Here is a 21,880-nt window from a genome sequence, read left to right on the forward strand (position 1 = left end):
ATTATAGGCTCTGTGTGAACCAAAATGTCTTATGTAGCACATGCCTGTAAAACAATTCAGTAAGTCAAGAAAAAGAAATGAAAGGTATATTTATTTTCAGATACAATATGATCTACATAATAAATCCTGTGGAACCTACAAGAATATTTCCATAACTAATAAGTGAGTTGAGCAATTTCACAAGATACAAAGTGAATACACAAAATTTTTATTTCTCTTTATATAACTAGTTAGAAACTGGATTCATAAAATAATATTGTTTATAATATCTTCAGTATTACTTAGGTATAAATCTTAACATGTAGAATATATTGAAGACTATAAGGAGCTGATAGTAGTAATTAAAGGAGAACTAAATGGAGTCATGCGGTGTTTGTGGATTGGAACATGTAATGATGCTATCATTCCAACCTAATGTAATTTATATATTTAATTCATTATGCATCAAAATCCCAGCATTTTTAATTTTGTGTTTATAGACAAATTCTAAAATATAAAAGACAAACAAATTAGAATAAACATTTTATAAAAAATGGAACAAAGTTGAAGGAATTACCCAACTTCATTTTAAAGCTATAGCAAATGAAGACATGCAGTATAGGCAAAGGGATGGTCAGGCAAATCATTGGAACATATTAGAGACTCTAGAATAAAGAAAGGGAATCATACAAACATAGCTGGCTCATCTTTGCCTGAGTTGCAAAAGCAATTCAGTGGAGAAAGATTTCAACAAGTGATGTTGGAACTATTGACATGTTAAAACAAACAGTAAAGAAAGAATCTTGACTGGAGTTTTACATGTTATACAAAGATTATCCCCAAACGAATCTGAGATGTAATTGTGAAGTATAAAACTAGAGTACTTAGGAGAAAACATAAAAAATCTTTATAACCTGGAGGTTAGATGGAAAGTTAATAGATATTATACCAAAAAGCATAGTTATTAAAAAGGTAATTGGATGTCATCAAATTAATAACATTTGCTTTACCAAAGACATCGTCAAGGAAAATTTTAAAAAAACTACAAACTGGGAGGAAATATTTGGGAATCACATACCTACCAAAAGACTTATTCAGAATGTTTAAAAGGTTCTTAAAAGTAAACACTATATAAACAGACAATACAAATAAAAATGTATCTACAGGTTTGAACAAATAGTTCACTGAAAAGGATGCAAGGATGAGAAATAAGTGTGTAAAAATATGCTCAAACATCATTAGCAAATTCAGACCACACTGAGACACATCTGAACAATTATTAGAATAACTAAAGTAAAGATTAAATATTAAGTTTTGGTGAGGATGTTGAGCAACTGGATATCTCATTCTTTGCTGACTGGCATGCAAAATGTTACAGCAACTCTGAGAAATGGCCTGGAAGTTTCTTAAGATGTAAATACACACTCATTATATCATTATATTATCCAGTAGTATTTATCCTAGAGAAAAGAGAACTTAGATTTACACGAAAACTTGTACATAAATATTTTTAGTAGATTTATTTATTCATTTGTTCATTCATTCATCCTTTTTTAATTTAATTTTTTATTTTACTTTGAGACATGGTCTTGCTGAGTTGCTGAGGCTAGCTTTGAACTTGCAATCCTCTTGCCTCAGCCTCCCAAATGGCTGCGATTCCAAGTGTATGCCAGTTGCACAGCTAATAGTTTGATTTACAATAGCTAAAAATGGAGAAAGAATCAAAGTGTCCTTAGTGAGTAATTGGATGCATAGACTGATGTATCCTATGCAGTAGAATACTACTTAGAAAGGAACCAATTGTTGATATTTTAAACAATTTAGATGCATCTTAAAGTCATTATACTGAGTGAAAGAAGCTGTGCATAAGGTTGCACACTGTTGATTCTGTTTATATGACATTCTTTTAATCTTTTTTTTTTTTTTTTAGTTATAGGTGGACACAATACCTTTGTTTTGTTCATTTATTTTTTGTGGTGCTGAGGATAGAACCCAGTGCCTCATATGTGTGAGGCAAGTGCCCTACTGCTGAGCCATAGCCCCAGCCCCTTATATGACATTCTTTAATTAGTGTTTCATAGAGGTTATAGAAGAGGGTGTAACTATAACTGGCTATTTTGACTTTTTGAGTGAAGAAACTGTCCTGTAATCTGAATTGTCTTGGTATTTACACAGATCTATAATTAATTAAAATTAATAAAGTGTACCTAAAAATTGCTTTTATGGTATAATTAAACTAGTGGTGGTGTCATTCATTTGCCAAAACATGTAGGCTTTCTGCAAAGTACAGTGTAGGAGAAATGTCTGAAGCACTGATGAACCATCTCATAGTTTACTATATTTGAATAGAAAAACATTCTCAGACCAAGAGAATTCTATGGTAATTCTGCTAGTAAATGCTCAGTTAATTAATTCCATTGAGGTTGATGGGAGCCTCTAGAAGCCAGAGAATATACACTTCAGTTTTAATTGTCATGCTGTCAGCTGATAATTGGGTTCCAAAACTGTATGTTAACATTTTTCTACCAGATCTGACCTTCTTTTTTTATTATTTTTTAGTTCCCATCATTGTATATTTATTTGTTTTATTTCATTTTTTTCAACTTTATTTAATTTAGACTTTCTTTTTTTCAGCTTTATTTCCGTTAACATGCATCATGTATCTGTTTCTCAAGCCAGGAACTAAGAAATTGTCAATGACTCTTGCTTACTTCTCAGTAACTCTTGTCGTATAGATTCTAACTCCTTAGTATGTTTCAGAACAGATTCTTATTTTTTATTCTCATCAGCACTGATTAAATCATCATGTCACATGGATTCTAGAATGGCCACAAAACTATTTTTTTCTGTTCAACTTAAATTCATTCTCTGCACTGCAGCTAGAATGATATTTCTTTAATATAAATATAATCTCAAATTTATATTTATATTAATTTAATATAAATCTCAATTTGTCACTTCTTAAAAGTCTTCAGTCTTGTTTACCTGGGTATATCCAATATCCCAGAATATTGTTTTTTATATATTGGTGTTTTATTTGTCAAAATTTCGAGAGGATTTTTTTGTGTTTGATGAGCAGAATCAATCCCAACTCTTTCTAACATTGGTTTGATATCTAGACTAGTGTTGAATCATGGTGTCGAGAGTATCTGAAGAGATTTATTTTTCCTCAGTTTCTAGGAAGAACAGGGCAAGCACCCAAGTTGATCTAGAATGGCTTGTGTGAAGGGAGGGGCATGGGTGGCTCTGGTTTTTATTGTGGATAGGGGTGGACCAGGTTGAGGGTTCCCACTTGCACAATGGGGTTTCATGAGTTGAATTTTCCTGCTGTTGTCAAGGGAGGAAAACTATCCGACATGAATTTTTTAAAAATTTATTTATTTTTATTTTTTAGTTGTAGTGGATACAATATCTTTATTTCATTTTTATTTGGTGGTAAGGATCAAACCCAGTGCCTCATTCATGCTAGGCGAGTACTACACCACTGAGCCACAACCCCAGCCCCCAACATGAATTTTTACTATTGAATAAAACTAATAAAATCACTTTGATTGTATTACAGAAGAGTGTAAACACATTATCTGACATAAGGGAAGATAATACCAATCTTTGATTTGTTGCTTTCCAGATATTTAAATGTACCTTTAGTCATTAAAGATGTAGTCATATTGTGTGTATGTAAATCTCCTTCTTCTCTACTGTTTTCATTTTATAGAACATCTTCCATATGTAATGATTTATTGATAAGCACTCAATACTGATGTTTTTCCCTCTCTCCCTAAAATTCTGTGTTTTGCTTCCTTTTCTGCTAGGTTTTCTCGTTAACTTCTCAAAGTTGTATCATAATTATTTTTTCACTTTTACATTCATTAAAACAAGCTCATTCCTATTCTTTAAGGTTATTTTTTAAAAACAAAAAATTAGAAAGTGAATAGTACAGAAGCCCATGTACCAAAACAAATTGTAGAGTTTTGTTAGATTTGAAAATTAGACCCCTTTTTTGCAGTGGTCAGAGTGCCGCTTTTTTTGGCCATGTGACTTAGCCATCCCTACTCTGAGACAGAGTTTATTGCTTTTGATTCTTTGTCCTGGCCTTAGTTGTCAGTTCTGGCCTGGAACACCCAATACCATCTTTTTCCACACATACTCAAACATACATTCACAAATAGTCAAATGTATATAGAGGATTTTTTAATTTTATGTGTGTGTAAAATTACACATGTCATAATGCTTGTTGCAGAAATTAAAAAAAAAAAACAAAACCACAAGTACTCTAACAAAAAAAAAAAAGAAGAAAACCTTATAATTTTAAAATAGAGTTAATGTATATTTTGGTTCCTTCCAATTTTTTGAATTGATATCATGCCATGTTTTCATAAATGAATAAGTTTGTATATGCTGATTTATATGCTTAATTTTTTTTTCAATTAATATCTAGTGTCTTCAGTTGAAGAAATGTTTTCCTTTAAGGATGATTATTCTTTTGGCTTTCAAACAAGAGACATTGAAACAAAACTATTTGTCTCAATAGAGTTGCTAGTAAAGTTTCAAATAGAACCCTGTAGGACTGCCTCTGTTTATACCATTTTTTGTGTAGTCTGATCTTATAGAAAACAACAGATTGAATTAAACTAGTGAGGTGGTGGGTGCTGATGGTAGTCAGCAAAAGGTGGGTTTGGTATAAAAAAGGAAACGAGGATATTAATCTCATTAATGGCTTATTGCATTATTTTTCATAAGTCTCTAATCCTTAGAAATAATAAAACCAACCTCCCATACCAAATGTAAATGTGAATGGGGGAGATTCTTTGCTAATTCTATCATTCATGTAATTAGGGAACTTGTTAAAAGTATGGACACAGGAGTTAGACTTCTGTGTACCAGTCCTATTTTGGCTAGGTGTTTTAAGGCTCCTGTGTATTAGTTTGATCACAGATAATATAGGGATCACATTAATCACCAGTTCATTGAAGATTACATAAAGGAATTAATATTTATAAAGTGCTTAGAACAATATCTGGCACATGAGTAGCACTGTTAAGTTTTGTATAATGAAAATTAAAATCCATTGGGAAGAATCATAGGAAGGAGGAAGACTAGGGAATGATGTTACAAATTGTTTAATGAAATAAACCAGCTTGTGTTTTTCAGCTTTCTCTTTTTGTAACAAAATACCTGTGATAATCAACTTATAAAGAGAAAAAGCTTATTTTGGCTTACAGTTTTGTAGTTTCCAGTCCATGATTGTTCGGCCTTTTAGGTCAGGCTTGTAACAAGATAGCACATTGTGGTGCAAATGCATGCCAGAGCAAAACTGCCCATCTCATATTCAGGAAAGTAGAGAGAGAAAGAAGAAGGGGTCAGGGTCCTACTATCTTCTTCAAAAGGCATAACCTTAGGAACCTAGGATCTCCTACTAGGCTCAGCCTTTTAAAGGTTCCACCACCTCTTAAACAGCATCTTTAACACATGGGATTTTGGGGGCCATTCAAAATCCAAATTGTAGCATCATTGAATTTGGGCTTTTAAAACCTTTAAAAATTTATTTATTTATTCATTCATTCACTCATTCATGCATTCATTCATTCATTTTTTTTTTCATTCTTATATTTGCTGAGTAGTACAGGGGATTGAACCTTGGGATACTCTACCAATGAGCTACATCCCCATCTCTCTTTTTTTCTTTTTTTAAAAAAAAATTAATTAACTTTTTTATTTATATGTGATAACAAGAATGCATTATAATTCTTATTACACATATAGAGCACAACTTTTTATATCTCTGGTTGTATACAAAGTGTATTCACAACAATTCGTGTCTTCATACATGTACTTTGGATAATAATGTCCATCACATTCCACCATCATTTCTAACCCCATGCCCCCTCCCTTCTCCTCCCACCCCCTTCCCTATCTAGAGTTCATCTGTTCCTCCCATGCTCCCTCTCCCTACCCCATTATGAATCAGCCTCCTTATATCAGAGAAAACATTTGGCATTTGGTTTTTTGGGATTGGCTAACTTCACTTAGCATTATCTTTCCTAACTCCATCCATTTACCTGCAAATGCCATGGTTTTATTCTTTTTTATTTCTGAGTAATTTTCCATTTTGTATATATGCCACATTTTTTAATCCATTCATCTATTAAAGAGCATCTAGGTTGGTTCCACAGTTTAGCTATTGTGAATTGTGCTGCTATAAACATTGATGTGGCTGTGTCCCCATAGTATGCAGTTTTTAAGTCCTTTGGGTATAGTCAGAGGAGAGGGTTAGCTGGGTCAAATGGTGGTTCCATTCCCAATTTTTCAAGAAATCTCCATACTGCTTTCCATATTGACTGCACCAATTTGCAGTCCCACCAGCAGTGTATGAGTGTACCTTTTCTCTCCACATCCTTGCCAACACTTGTTGTTGTTTGTCTTCATAATAGCTGCCATTCTGACTGGAGTGAGATGAAATCTGAGAATAGTTTTGATTTGCATTTCTCTAATGGCTAGCGATGATGAACATTTTTTTATATATTTGTTGAGTGATTGTATATCATCTTCTGAGAAGTGTCTATTCTTTTTTATTTTATTTTTGAGACAGGAACTTGCTCAATTGTTGAGGCTGGTCTTAAACTTATGATTCTCCTGCCTCAGCCTCTCAAGTTGTTGGGATTACAGGCATATACCACTGCATGTGACGACTTTAAATTTTTTAAAAATCTATTTTGTTTTTGCCATGTAAGCATTGGTAAATTCATATGATGATATTTTCAAAAATAATAGTGATACACATCCTTTGAACTAAGTTACAGTGTTTTTTACTGCTTTCGTTCACAGGATATTCTTAATAATCTTGAATCATGTGACCTTGAGGATGATGATCTTATGCTTGATGTGGATCTGCCCGAGGATGCACCTCTTGACAATGGTAAGTTGAGACAATATTGAGCCTCCAAAGGCATATTTTATATACTTGAGGTACTTAGCTATAGCTAATTTTATATTTATTGCTTTCAGACTTCTTAACTGGTGGTAGAAGTGCAATAATACAAGAAGAAACCTGTATATTTTATATCTTGATTTAGAACCAGTACTCAATTACTTCTAACCACATTCAGTTGGCCCAAATCAAGTCCCATGGCTAGCCTAACAACACTAGGATTGTTGTTAGAATCTCTGTAGTCACATGACAGAGGACTTTGGATGTATAATTTTGTTAAGAAGAGTGAGGAGCTGAGGACATTATGCACTCTATCTTCAGGATGGAGAATATTGCACCTTCCTGTGCCTCTTTTGTCACTTGGGACACTCCTGCAGTCAGAGTCAAGTTCCAGTACTAATAAAGAAAAATCACAGCCAATACCCAAGAAGAACAGGGAAAACAGCAGAACTCCCAGGATTATAGTAGCCCCAAAAGGTAATAATGAGAACACATAGGGAAATTCACTTGCAGCACAATGCTATGTGGAGCTATAAAACAAGATTTCCCAGCAAAACAGTCAGTAGTTGACACAAATCATGCTGCTGTTGAAATCCGAGTTAGTGACCCGAAAGATCAAGTGGAAAAATATTGTACAACATAAGAAGAAAAACATAAAGTGTTGAAAATCACAGGGGAAACAATAATGAGATTTGATGATCCAAGAATTAACTGTGAATTTTTAAGACTGATTTTTGAGAAGTGAAGGATTTACCTCCTTGGAATACATCACATTATATATAATGAATTTTACTTTGACAGAATTATAGCAACTTCTCTTTGGAAACCTTATACCCTCTCTGAGCTAAAGTAGAAATATGGCTGGAATCAGTATTAGAGTTTGCCTTATCTTTAGCGCACAATACAAGTTAACCTCGTTGTAGATAAAATGGAAGAAAGGAAATTGAAAATTTTTGAGGTCTTGATTGGGGTCTTACAAGAAATAGGAGGGAACTCCTAGAACTACCTTTACTATGTTATATATTTATTATATTACAGATTACTATAGTTCTTACTTATATTTATTATATTATACATTACTCTATTTACTGGATTATAGATTTTCCCTAGGAGAAGATAAGTACTGGCTCTTTTATGCTAAAGAAACACTAAAGAAAGCTGAACATGAATCTAAAATGTGCAGTTTCTGGAGGCACTAAAGATAAAATAGTATTTAGGTTTAATACTATAAGAAAATGACTGTGCTCTTTATATGTCTCAGAACCTGAAATAACCATACCCACCCATTAAGCTCTTTGGTTGGGGAGGATAGTAATGTCATCAGGACTGGTAGAAGTTTAAAGGATCTTCTAATGTTTATTTAATTATTGGTTTTAGTTCCTTTTATGTTCTGGTTTTTAAGGTTGTTATGCAAGTTTAGAAAGAGGTTTTGATGGATCATTCTGAACCTTCATGGATTCAGCATCACTAGTTTTGCCAGTATCACTGGTATTTTTGCCAAAAGAAGATGACTAACACCTGATTGAGATCTTCAGTTTGGGTTTGATTTGGATACAGAGTTGCTGTGAACTCATTGTGAAGAGACATACTTTTTAGAGTTTTCAAGGAAGAAGACATGAAAAGAGTTTTATCTGGCAATTGCATTTGTACAAATGTCTTTCACTTTTAAGGTAACACTTGTGTTAGAGGAAAAAAGTGTTTATTGGTCAGAAGTTTCTTGGACACTTATCGGCTGGGATATGGGTGCCATTGACACCTGAGTGTTGGTGACCCTAAAGGGGAGACTATGTAACGCCAGGAGGGTTTAACGTTGATAATATAGTTTTCATATCAATAAAACATTTGCAAGATTGTATTTTAACATTTAGAGAAATTTATCTTTGAATTTAAGAGTAAAACAGGAAATTGAACACTTGATTTCCCCCTCAAACCTTTTTTTTATTAATCACCAGTTAATTTTTTCTCCATCAATTTGTTAACTGATCCAAGGCAATTGTTTTTCCAGTGCCTTTGGAAAACAAAGTATATTAAGAGACTTCAATCTCCAGTGTTTATTTAACTGGTGTGGAGGCATCTTGTTGTTTTATGTGAAGGATATTATTTTATTCTGAGCCTTATTCTGCTTCATTTTCTTGCCTGGGAACTTTTAATGACCACTTGTTGCCAACAGACTAAACCCTGATATTTGGCACATCATAGTATAATTCTCAGGTTCATGAATTTTCATAGTATGTACCTTCTTAGGTATGCTGTTAATTTTTTTATCCTTTCTGTTTAAACTATTCTTTGTTGAAAAAGCTGTCTTTCTAATCATCTCCTGAACCCCACAGAAGTTACAATGCGTACTTAACTGCACATATTTCATGTTAAATGCTGTAAGGCTGTATTCTTGCTAACTTTTTGTTGACTACTACTATATTTTCTTCTGGAAATTTATCTTTACGTTTCAGTACTAATTGTATTCAGTAATAATAAAGTTTATGTTTTATTTTAATTTTTTTTGTATGTGAGCTCTTCTGCTTTTAAATCAAATTGCAATTGAAAATTTTTAAAAATCAGACTATAAGACCTGTAAAGTAGATTCTTCTCAAGCTTTGAGATATACAACTTCTTCTGCAGTGTTCTTAGCTAATTATTAATCACAGGTAGAAATTCTTCTATGCCATCCTTTATTTTCTTGGGATATTAAAGTTATAAAAGCAGCAATCTAGGATTCTTTTGGTATCATATTTTGTTCCTTTGTCAAATCAGAAAAAGATAGGTATTATGAGAATTAGACATAGGCATCTTCATACCATACACCTTTCAGTTAACTATATTAGATCCTCTTTCACGCTCCATGGGGTAAAATTCTGATATTATCTCTTTCTCATAGTAAAATCTGCTTTTTTTTTTTTTTTTTTTTTTTTTTTTTTTTTTTTTTTTTTGAGCTGGAGACTACCTTTCAAAGATTTATATTTATTCTCTAATAGGGTCCCTCAGTTCATAGAACCACATCTGGCCAACAGGTGGTTTTGATCAAAATAGTGGCTTAAACATTTTTTAATTGGAATGCCTTTAGATTCACCTTACACTTTCTGTAGTTAACTGCAGGCACCACCTTACCTTCTGGCATTATACATTCAGAGGAATTTATTTTCTTTCTTGGTCTTAATTGTCCTGGTCTTCATTTGTCAGGCTCTGGAAACTGGTTTTAATTTATCTTCATCTTAAAATTTTGTTTGCTTTGCATTTTCTTTTCTATATTATTTCTTTCATTCTGTAAGGTAATGAATCTTTTCTAAGAAACCACCACTAATGTTATTTCACATTACTTTCATGGCCACATTTTAAAGTATATAAGTGTGTAATCCATGGTTGTCTCAGGGCTATAGTCAGGGGACTCCCTGCAGAATTTCTTTTAGAGGTTAAACATTTCTTTTAGAGGTTAAACCACTATGTCATAATTTGAACATTTGTCCTCTGTAGTTATGCTAAATATTTGTTTCCAGTGCTTATTTGCCATTATACCCATGATTAGGTTGAAATTTCAGTAAAGGCTCCCAATTTGGAGTTTGTATATGATAACACAGCCGCTAGCAGAAACAGATGTATCACATAAATTTTTGCATTGTAATTGCCCACAATATTTAACTCATCTCCTGGCCTATTTGCCTAGTTTGTTTGCATCTTGTTACTCTGTGTTTACTGTGTTGATACCATTTTAAGACTATATCAGGTGATTCTGATGACAAAATATCTTCTTTGTGGAGTGAGTAGAGTTTTCTTCTGCCTGAACAAAGGAAAAATATAAATCCAGAACACTTAAAAGTACATGTGTACTATGCCTCAGCTATCTAAAATTGATTACTGAGGATTGAACCCAGAAGCACTTAACCAATGAGCCACATCCCCAGTCCTTTTTTAATATTTTATTTAGAGACAGGATCTCGCTGAGTTGCTTAGGGCCTCGCTGAGTTGCTGAGGCTGGCTTTGAATTTGAGATCCTCCTGTCTCAGCCTCCCAAGCCTCTGGGATTATAGGCGTATGCCACAGTGCCTCGTCTAAAGTAACATCTTAATGCCAGTATGGAACTTAATAGAATCTATGAGTATAACACAAGTGTGAGTTTATAAATGACATTGCTAAATGTAGTTTTAAATCTTAAGATTTAAAAAGAATTCTTTTTCTTCAGCAATCTAATTTTCTACTGATTTTTTTTAACATAATGATCAACATACTCTTTATTATCTTTTTATGTTTTCTATAATTGAACTTAAAAAAATACATGCTGATTTATCCTGGTAAGCGTCAATAAGTTATTGGAAATAATTTCAAATGTAAGATTATTTTTTAAAAATGTCTCTTTAAAATTTAAAAAACCTATGAAAACATATATTTCCACTTCTCTCCATATTGACTCCTGTAGTGAGGTAAGCAGAATGTCGATATCCTGTGCAAAAGCTTATTTAAGTTATTATGCATTTAGAAGAAATGAGTTCTGTATATAAGAGGATTGAACATCTATATTTTATTTTCTCTATAACATCTTTTTTAGAAATGGGAAGTTTGTTTTTATCTGCTATGTTGTAACAAGATACTTGGTGTATTTCAGATTCAGGTTTTTCATTAAGTAGTCATTTAGACAAGTACTTTTAAAAAATGGGGAATTATGTTGATTTCTAAAGCTTTTTAATCACATGGAATTTTAAACATGGAAAATTGAACTTTCTCATGTAATAGTTCTTAGACTGGAGAAATCCTTCCTGTTCTGTTGCTTTGGTTAGTGTTTAGCAGTATTTTTAGTAACATTCCTAACTCAGTAGCTATGTAAGCACTGAGCGAAGATGGAGTCACAGGGCAGACTGGGCTTGCTTCCCACAGGGAGGGCTGGGAGTTGAGCAGGAAGGAAGGCCTGTTCAGCAGTGCCTTGTGTGCAACTATGTCTGAGTAGGCAGCCGGCAAAACACAATGTCTCCCTTGTACAAAGTAACTTTCTTAGTGAGTGCTCAGATATGTCAGGAAAAAGTGTTTGGGTAAGTGAAGAAGCTTGGGGTGTTTCAAAGAGATTTTTTTCGTGTTTTTGTGGTATTTGGATTTCAGGGAGTGTACTATTTGTTGTTGCAAAGTACTGGCTTTGTTTTCAGTGGCATTTTAGACTTTTTGAACAAGCTCTACCACAGGCAGATTGAAGCATTTTACTTTCTAAAAATGTGAGCTAAATTTAAGAAATAATTTGTTTGTGATGAAAAGTTTGTGCTTCCTGAAACCAGAGGAAATTAATTGTTGCATTTGTTTTTAGGAATGAATTCTCTACTGGGCTTAAAATCTACTTTTTCCTGTGATTTTTCCTTCTGAAATCAGAACCAATTTGTGATAGTTATGAGCACTACTTATAACCGATTGTTGGTATTTGAAATGTATAATCTTGATTTCAAGAAGGATTTGCTTGCTTTACAAATAGTGTGGCAGTTAATTATTCACTAAGTGACTGAGATGTAAAAGTTTCTAATTCACTTTAGTTTGAATAATATGAAGTTTAGTTTTTACCAAAAGAACTGGTTATTGTTCTTCTGGAAATCTTTATTTTGTGATTAGCTAACATACGTGGCTGGTATTTTTAGGATATTACTTTTGTATTTTCAACAGCCTTAAGTAGCTAACTTTTAAGTGTGTACATGTTTATAGTCTTCGCTTTTGAATTTGTTTAGTGGAGTGTGACAATATGAACCGCTTTGACCGACCAGACAGAAATGTTCGGCAGTCTCAGGAAGGATTTTGGAAAAGACCACCCCAGAGGTGGAGTGGACAGGAACATTACCACCTTAGCCATCCTGACCACTATCATCACCATGGAAAAAGTGACTTGAGCAGGTGAGTACTATTATTTTAACCTAGATTTTATTTTCCAACTTCTGTTTAAATAATAATTCTCCTCACCAAACTGATCTTGCATAATGTTTAAACCAAAAAATATTTCTAGTTATGTGTGACACTAATTAAAATTAACAATTATTATTTTGTGACCCCAATATTAACTTTATTATACATATAAATATTGTATCTGTATCTACTATTTGGAATTTTGTGTTTCTACTATTTGGATTTTTTTTATAGATCTCATTAGGAAATGATTTAATGTTGACTTGTTAACATTTATAATTCTAAATAATGATGTGTAAAATTAGTGCCAAGTGATTTGTTTTTCATTTATATAATAAGCCCAAATTTAAAATTTTCACAGGTACTTTTAGAAACAAAAGAAAATACTGTATAATGCTAGAAGTATTTTCCTTTTTGAAATGTAGAATAATCTTTAATTTGACCATACCTAATGTTTAACGGGTTTCTGTAGTCATCTAAGACTGGGATCAAAGATTTCCCTAGCACCGATTAGCTTTGCAAGTTTACATCATTTATTTAACCCCTCTCTATTTCAGTTTAACCATCTGCAAAATGTACTCAATAATAACTTTTTTTTAGTATTTGAGGATCAAGAATAAAAGTGCCTGGACCAGTGACTGGTGAAGGGTAGGCACCCAGTGGCCATTGTTATTAAATGTTTCCTTTTTATTGCCTCATCTCATTCTCCAAGGGATTTGAGGTCATTCTGGAACATGTTTATAATACAAATAATAAAATTTGGGTGAAGAAATAATGAAAGGAAACCATAATAGCCTTGTATACTCCCAAAGTAGGAAACAAAACTGTTTCTAAGATTCTTTGTAGCAAAAGCCAAGAACTAAACTTGATCTGTTGCAAGATATGTAGTGTGGAGAAGATGAAGGTTATGTTTTTCCTGAATTTATTTGCTCTTATGAAATAAAAACCTTGAGAGAGTTTTCTTAGCATGATTTCTTTGGAGGAGAATATCTTGGAATATGGTGGACAGGGCACAGAGATCTTCCCAAAATAGGAATAAATGATAATTTTCTTAGCTCTGTTTCTTAGTTACATTCTTTAATGCAAGCTACAAAAGATAATAGTCCAATTCAAACAAAGCAATTTTTTTAGTGAATCCTGAAACTATGACTTTCAACTAAAAATCCTTTTGTTTGTGTAATTCAATAAAAAGATATAATTGAGAAGATCTGGAGGAATGTCTGGAAAACATTATTCCAGGAATTATTATGGCTGTTCTGTTTCTCACATCTAGGTTTTTGATAAGGAATGGACATAGAGAGTGGGTATTATCAGGGAAGAACGTGATGTGAAGACGTTTATTGCTAATAATGAAGGTTATGATTCCCTAATCTTTGATAGTAAGTTTATAAGAAGGTAAATTTAAGGCCAGCTTACATAACTTGATAAACCCAACTAAAACATGAATCATTGTTTACTTGTTCATCTACTAACAAATATTCATTGAGAATCTATCTTGAATTCCACTGGGATGAATGTGGAGATAGTATGAGATGTAAAAGCTGTGGATTGGCAGTGACTTCATAGAACATTGGGCTGAAGATGGTAAAAAGAATTGGTAAAAATGAGTAGTGTTTACTTCATGTTGCCAAGATGCTCAGAGTCCATAGGAAAGATAGGCACATAGACAGAGTGCAGTGATGTTGGGTGCCTTGATAAGGTGATATATAAAGGACTCCAAGAGCATGCAGCAACTGGTTTTTGTTTTAAGATAACACAAGATAAATGATGTAATTACTGAACTGATTTCTAAAAGTATGACTATATAGAGATTACAGAATAGTAGGTTCTACAGGAGCAGGGTACGTATTCCACATGGAAAACATGTGATAGGGTATGGCATTTTCAGAGAGTATCTCTTAAGTTTAGCATGGCTGGATTGCTTTATTATTTGGAGAAATATGATCTGACTCTAAATAAAAAAAACCATTGCATTATGCAGTTTAAGATAAAGGACGGGAAAGTTTACCTTAAAGTGAGACTTAATCAGACTGTAAATTACTTAACCAGAAGTGAATTACCTACAGGTAGTTATCTCTATCCTTGGGAATGATCAAGCTAAGGTTGAGTATAATCATTTGACAGAAAAGTTAAGCAACGTTTTCAAAAAAAAGTTATAATTCTTGGATATCAACAGATGTAGAAAGTGTAAGTTCTCTGGTCAAATGAGCATGAGAATGGACAAATTAAAGTTAAAAATTTTTAAATGGTGAACTCCATTGGGCCCGTAAGTATAAATATGTAATGTGATTTTGGAAATGATGGCAAAAGATAATATGTAGTCATTCCTCAATACATATCACAGATTCCTTTTACAGACTATATTTTAATGGATTTACAATTTGTATTTGCACCAGTGATTATTAGAAGAGAGAAATGCACAGCATTCTTAAGGGTTGTGATCTAATTTAGTACAGAGCTTTATAACAAATGGGCTGAGGCACACTGATTTGTTGAATGGTTATAGGCTAACCAGTTTATTGATTTCCCCTCAAGTTTTCTGGGACTGTGCTGAGTTTTGGATCCCCCAGAGCCATTTGTAAGGATGGGCAATACCAAAAAAAAAAAAAAAAAAAAAAAATCTCCCAAATGAACCATACCCAAGCATACTTTAAAACTAATATTTTCTCTTAAGAGTTTGGATTTATTAACCCAAGGGATTTTTTAATATTACATGTACAAAATTCCCTCTTGACTTGGAGCACTGCTTTCTTCTGTCTCACAACAGAAGAAAATTAATTATAGGATAATTATAGGATAATGTCTTATCCATAACTCAGAGATATTGGGAAGATTGAGTGTTAAAAACTGTATTCTCTCCTTCTCTTCGTAGTACTGCACTCTTAACCTGGCCTAATCTTCCACTCCCTTTTTTCCCTACAGTTCCCCCTTTTCAACAACTTCAACTCACATCCTAACGAACTTATTCCCTTGACCTCTTTGTCTACATTGTCCTAACTGTAACTGAATTCTAGCTCTTTCTTAAATTACTTTTTCTCTAGTAGTGGATTCTTCTTTTCTAATCAGCCTAGTTTTGTTTTGTTTTGTTTTGTTTGTTTTTAAGATCAAAAACATATATAGTAATTGGGTTTATCACAACAAACTCATACATGCATGGAATTTGATTTTGGTTCGTGATCTCCCCTTTTCTCCCCCTTTTCCCTCCCAACCTCCCTCCTTCCTTTGTTCTCCTTCCTCTACTAGACTTCCTACACTCATCTATTTATTTATATTTAATTGGATCTTTTTGCTTATGTATAAAGGTAAAATTCCCTGTGGTATATTTACATATGCACATAACATGATGTTTTAAGAATTCTGCATTGCCTCCCCTTACCAATTTCTTTACTCTTGATTTTCTATATTACTGTTCTTCCATTTATCTTTAGTATATCCTGTCATCTCTCTCCCTTTCCTTTTCTTTACTCTAGCTTCTGCATTTGAGAGAAAACATTCTACCTTAATTTTTTGAGTTTGGCTTATTTTAGCATTGTATTCTCAATTTCCATTCATTTACTGGCAAATCTCATAATTAATTTTTTTAATGGATGACTAGAACTCCATTTTGTGTGTGTGTGTGTGTGTGTGTGTGTGTGTGTATCATAATTTCTTGATCCATTTGTCTATTGATGAGCATCGGTTACTATGGTATGATGTTACTATGGTATGATGATATTTAGTCCTTTCTGATAAATACCAAGGAGTGAGTGGCATGGGTCATATGGTGGTTCCATTCCTAGTATTTGAGGATCTCCATACTGCTTTTCAGAGTGGGTATACTAGTCCGTAGTCCTAACAGTGGTGTGCAAATGTACCTTTTCCCCGTAATCTCAGTGACATTATTATTGTTTGTATTCCAGATTGCTGTCATTCTGACTGGAGTGAGATGAAATTTTAGGGTAGTTTTTATTAGCATTTCCCTGATTGCTGAAAATGCTAAATATTTTTCAACCTCATTTGCGTTTCTTCTTTTTAGAAGTTTCTGTTTAGTTCTTTTGCTCATTTATTGACTGGGTCAAATGTTTTTTTGGTATACTTTTGAGTTCTTTGTATATTCTGGATATTAATCTCCTGTCAGAGGAGTAGCTGGCCAAGATTTCTTGCTATTTCTTTACTGTTTTGAGATAGTCTTTGTCTTCATTCTTCATTGTCACTTCTAAATGAAGTATTCTTAAATGCCTTTTCTTTGAGACTCAGGGCATTTGATTGAATTAATTCTTCTTTACTGGTACCTACCCATACTTTACAAAAATCATAGCCCCTTGGCTTACTTTCCTCCTTCATTATAAACTTTGCTCTAATTCTGAGTAGCTAAAGTGTAATGCAAGTGATTCATTTTTCTCTCTGTCTCTTTAGGTCCTTAGGGTTCTTTATACATAAGGTATGTCAGTAGAGAATGGATGGTTTTACTTTTCCAATCTGGATACTCTTTTTTTTTCTTTTGCACAGTTACTATGGGTAGACTCTGTGGTACAATATTGAATAGAAGTGGTGAGAGCCAACAGTTATCTCATTTCTGATATTAAGTGGAAAACACTTGAGTCTTTCACTGTTACGTAAGATATTAGTTGTGGGTTTTTCACACATTATCAGTTAGAGGAATTCCCTTCATTCATAGTTTGTTGAGGGCTTCTATCATCAAAGAGTATTGGATTTTGTCAAATGCTTTTTTTCTCTATTGAGATAATCACCCTCTTCGCCCCCCCCCCAGTTTCATTCTACTAAATGTGACATATAACATTGATTTTTTTTCACACGTTGAACCAGCTTTTTCTTGGATAAATCTCAATTGCTCTTGGTATATATTTCTTTTTTAGGTTGTCTGGTTCAATATTCTAGTATTTTTGAGGATGTTTTTATATATATTCTTAAGAAATATTAGGTATGTAATAGTATCTCATTGTTTTAATTTGTAAATCTCTAATGATATATTGTCAAATGTTTTTTTCCCCCACATTTTATTTGCCATCTGTGTTATCTTCTTTGTGAGATGTCTATTAAGATATTAGCCCACTTTTAAATGGGTTATTTTTTTTTCTCTTGTTGAATTCCAACAGTTTTTTGTATATTTTAGATATTAACCCTTTACCAGAAACATGTCTGGCAAGTATTCTCTCAGTCTGTGGTTTTTCTTATTGTTGCTTTCTGTTGTGTATATGGTCCTAGGGATTGAGCCTGGGGCAATTTACCACTGAGCTATATCTTCAGTTCTTTTTTTGTTTTAATTTAAATTTAATTTTTTTAAAATTTTGAGATGGGATCTCTTACTAAGTTGTAGCACTTAGCTTCCAACTTGAGATCCTCCTGCCTTAGCCTCCCATGTTGCTGGGATTAGGTCTGTGCTGTTGAGCTGAGTTTCTTCTCTTCATGTTGTTTTTCACAGAGCAAATTTAAAAACAAAATTTTATTAAGTTTAGCATCTATTTTTTTTCTTGGATTGCAGTTTTTATGTTCTAAAAATTCACTACCAAACCCAAGGTTACCTAGATTTTCTCTCTTTTTGCCTCATAGGTATAGTTGTGCATTTTACATTTGGGTCTTTGATCCATTTGAGTTAATTTTTGTGGAAGATTTAATATCTTTTTCTTTTGCGTGTAGATGTGTGGCTGTTCCAGCCTCATGAGTTGAAAAGACTGTCTTTTTATCTATTGGATTGCTCTTACTTCTTTTTCAAGGATCAGTTGACTATATTTATGTGGTTTCATTTAAAAGCTCTCTATTATACTCTATTGATTTTTTTTTTTTTTGTCTGTTCTTTCACCAGTAACACATTGTCTTGATTACTGTGGCTTCATATAGTAAGTCTCAAGTTTAGGTAGTACCAGTGCTCTGACTTGCCTTCTTGAATATTGTTGACTATTCTGTTTCTTTTGCTTTTTTACAGAATTACTTTGTCACTGTCTACAAAATTATATCCCAGAACTTTGATTGTGATCTTGTTGAATCTTTCAAGCACTTTAACTTATGATAGCTCATTTAATTAATTTTAATAACAAATACAACTGTGAAACACCAGAATATGTATACTTAACTTTGGGGAGGTGGGCATTCCAAATCCTATATTTCAAACCAGAGTCCATAGTCTTGGAGATTGCAAAGTTGGCATTTTTTTTCTATTTATACATTTAACTTTTATACAGAGGTTTTATTGAAGGTGAGGAAAGAAATACTAAAGAGTTTTTGAAGGCAAAATTGTGACTCAGATTAGGTAAGAAATTAATAAGGAAAGTCTCTTCTGCTTCCCCCCCCCAGACATGTGCACATGGACATCTGCACTTCCTTTTCTAACCTGTGAATCAAAAACATTAAAATTAGTCCCCAAATCACACATTTTAGTAATCAAGAAGCTCTGTTGGAAGTAGGGAAGAATAGAATAAAGTTATGGGAATAATCATATAACTTGGGGAGTTTTCTTATTACTATAAATAAATAATCATTCAGAAATGTGGTTTTTATGCTTGTGGGTTGAATGTCAAGTGCAACTACTGTATGGATTCATTTTAAATGAGGTACTGTCAGTTGACTTTGTGGGTCCTTTTCTGAGCTCTCCATTATGTTCTTTTTTTTTTTTTGTCTTTCAGTAATATTCCATAGTATTGATTACTATACCTTTATAAAATTAAGGTATCCTATTTTTCATTTTATTGCCTCTTTGCTGAATAATATTAAGTAATATTGGTGATAGTGGACATTTCTTTCTCATGCTTATCTGCCAGCTATCCTGGACTGTGACCACCCACATAGGTTCTCCTTCACTTACACACTGTTAACCTTCTAGTGTATTCACTTTACAACAGCTTGCAGCCTTCCATTGCTTTCACCACCTAACTTTTCTGCTACAAGTCTATAATTGTCAATAATTGTTCAGAAGTACAAATTTATACCTCTCAACTTAATAGGGGATGATATGACTAGGAGTTTCATTTTTTTTTCATTTTTTCCCATCTTCTTTATGCTTTTGCACCTGGATTTATGTCTTTAATCTTGGAAAATGATTTTGCTTTCCATTCTGTTTCTAAGATTCATTTTATCATGTGTGAACTGCATCATCTTCTAAGGATCTAAAAGTTCAAGATCTTCATTGTCTTTCTGTCCTGTGTGCACCCCCATCTTAATAGTCTTCTTTCATTTTCTGAAAATGATCTGTTAAATATTTGCATTTTCTTCCATCTTTGTTTCTGTCTGCCTCCTAGCCTTCTCACTATGCTTCAGTGTTTCCTCCACTGAGGTTTTGTTATTTTTAACTTACTATCAGTTTAGCAACAAATAGCAGGCAAATGTGTTAATATTTTAACAGTTGGTAAATAAAGGTGAAGGGTAGTATTCCTTTGAAGTTTTTGTTTGAAAAAGTTGTAGAGGTGGAAATTAATAATAACCATACAAATAGTAGTTTGTTTTTATTTACATTTAGTATATATTATGCACTGTTTCAAGCACTTTAACTTATGATAGCTCATTTAATCTTTTTATCAACCAAAGTTATTATCCCCATTAATGTACAGATGAGAAAAGTTAAAAACATAGAATATATAACATTCCTTGAATATTACATAGCTAATGAATGAGAGCTGAGATTTAAACTCAGAAGATCTGGAAATTTAAAAATCAGTAAGATATGGCTGTTTTCAAAGGATTTGCAATCCAATTAGTATCTTCAACAGCTGGTATGAATTTAAGCCTAAATTCAATGCCAGAATTGGCTCTTTAATCTGTGACTTTTTTAGATGACAAAATTCTTAATTCCTGTATTCACTTAGTAATCAAGACTTGTTTGAAAAAATTTTAATTCATTAGTTCCTTGCATTTGGTTCTCCTAATAAGCCTGTATTCTATACCTGATTCTCATGCTGTAGACTACAGGCCAATCTCTTTTAGTGTCTTTCTTCTGTAATCATGCTTTTACTCACTTGGCAAAATAAAAAGTAAATATTAATTTGGTTATTAATTGGTATTTTTGTCATGTCACATCAACAGGATTTTAGAATCTCAGAGATGAAAGCTTCATAAAAAACTCAGTGATTAAAATTATTCTTGTTATTCAGTGCAAAAACAATAATAGCAAAAACAAACAAAATTCAGATACAAATGAAAAAGAATAAGCAATCTGTTTCTTCACAGTGTTTATAATTTGGCATTTGTTGCTAACAAACACAGTATACTGTGATATATATTATAAGGGGTCTTCAGTGGAGGTATCAAGTCCTGCTTGGGAATTAAGGAAACTTTCCCTGAAGAAGTGCCAACTAACTTAAAATGAAGAGTTCTCCAGACTGAGTATGCAGTAGAGGGCAACATGAGTAGACTAACAGGACCATTGAGAAGGTGAGGATGTGGGTTCAGAGATGAGGGAGATTTTGACATGCTTTGGGGATCTCAGCTAATTAGTGATTGATTAAGAAGTTATTCTCAGGAACACAGGTGTTGTGGGAATAAACCAAAGAATAAGTTAGATTCAAGCTTCTGTGGTGTCAGAGCCATTTTTAAGATCACCTAGTCCCTGAAAAATATGTCCTGTTCTTTGTATCGTTACTCCCTTGCCCTGCCCAAAGTCTTAACCTTTCATTTCTAGTAGACTAAAACCTCATAATGTATAATTCATCCCAGATTCATTGCTGCCTCAGACAATTTCCCAAAGTATATCAACTTTTTTTTCCTCTAAAAATATAGCTCTATTTATCTCTTCTTTTCATTTGTCAGGTTATTCCATATTTTTGTCAATAACACTTCCTAACTTTTTACAACTATATGTTTTACATTCACTCCCATGTATAGATGGTATATCTATTCAGTCATGGATAGGTAAATTCATACTAATTAATTGATCAGTATTTGAGATTCACAAATTCAATCATATTTTAAACCAGTAAAAGAAAGTAGAAGTATAAGGGTCAAATTATAAGATCAAAGTAGAATCTTACTTCTGTATCAACAATATAAAAATGTATAAAAATAATTTTCTTGGGTTAAAAATGAAGGCCTAAAATATTTACAAGAAATAGTTTCAGAGAAAAATAATCATATATAAATCAGCTTCATATTGAATATTTCAGAGTTCAGAGATTTGGGAATATT

General features: G+C 32.9%; 1 protein-coding gene across 3 annotated transcripts in view; it reads left to right on the top strand.

Moving 5' to 3' along the window:
• The window catches only part of Ccser2 (coiled-coil serine rich protein 2), a 141,917-nt gene that overhangs the window by 54,941 nt on the left and 65,096 nt on the right, over nt 1-21,880 (top strand). For 2 of the 3 annotated variants that reach the window (XM_026397015.2, XM_026397016.2), the window contains exons 1-2: nt 11,783-11,922; nt 12,598-12,760. In XM_026397015.2, coding sequence (XP_026252800.2) covers nt 12,612-12,760 — 149 coding nt within the window. In that variant the 5' untranslated portion in view covers nt 11,783-11,922; nt 12,598-12,611. Of the gene's footprint in view, nt 1-6,804; nt 6,896-11,782; nt 11,923-12,597; nt 12,761-21,880 lie in introns of those variants that run through there. The other variant, XM_077798594.1, reaches the window with a different exon arrangement.

The sequence above is a fragment of the Urocitellus parryii genome, chromosome 5, assembly GCF_045843805.1.
Source record: "Urocitellus parryii isolate mUroPar1 chromosome 5, mUroPar1.hap1, whole genome shotgun sequence".
Classification (NCBI taxonomy): Eukaryota; Metazoa; Chordata; class Mammalia; order Rodentia; family Sciuridae; genus Urocitellus; species Urocitellus parryii.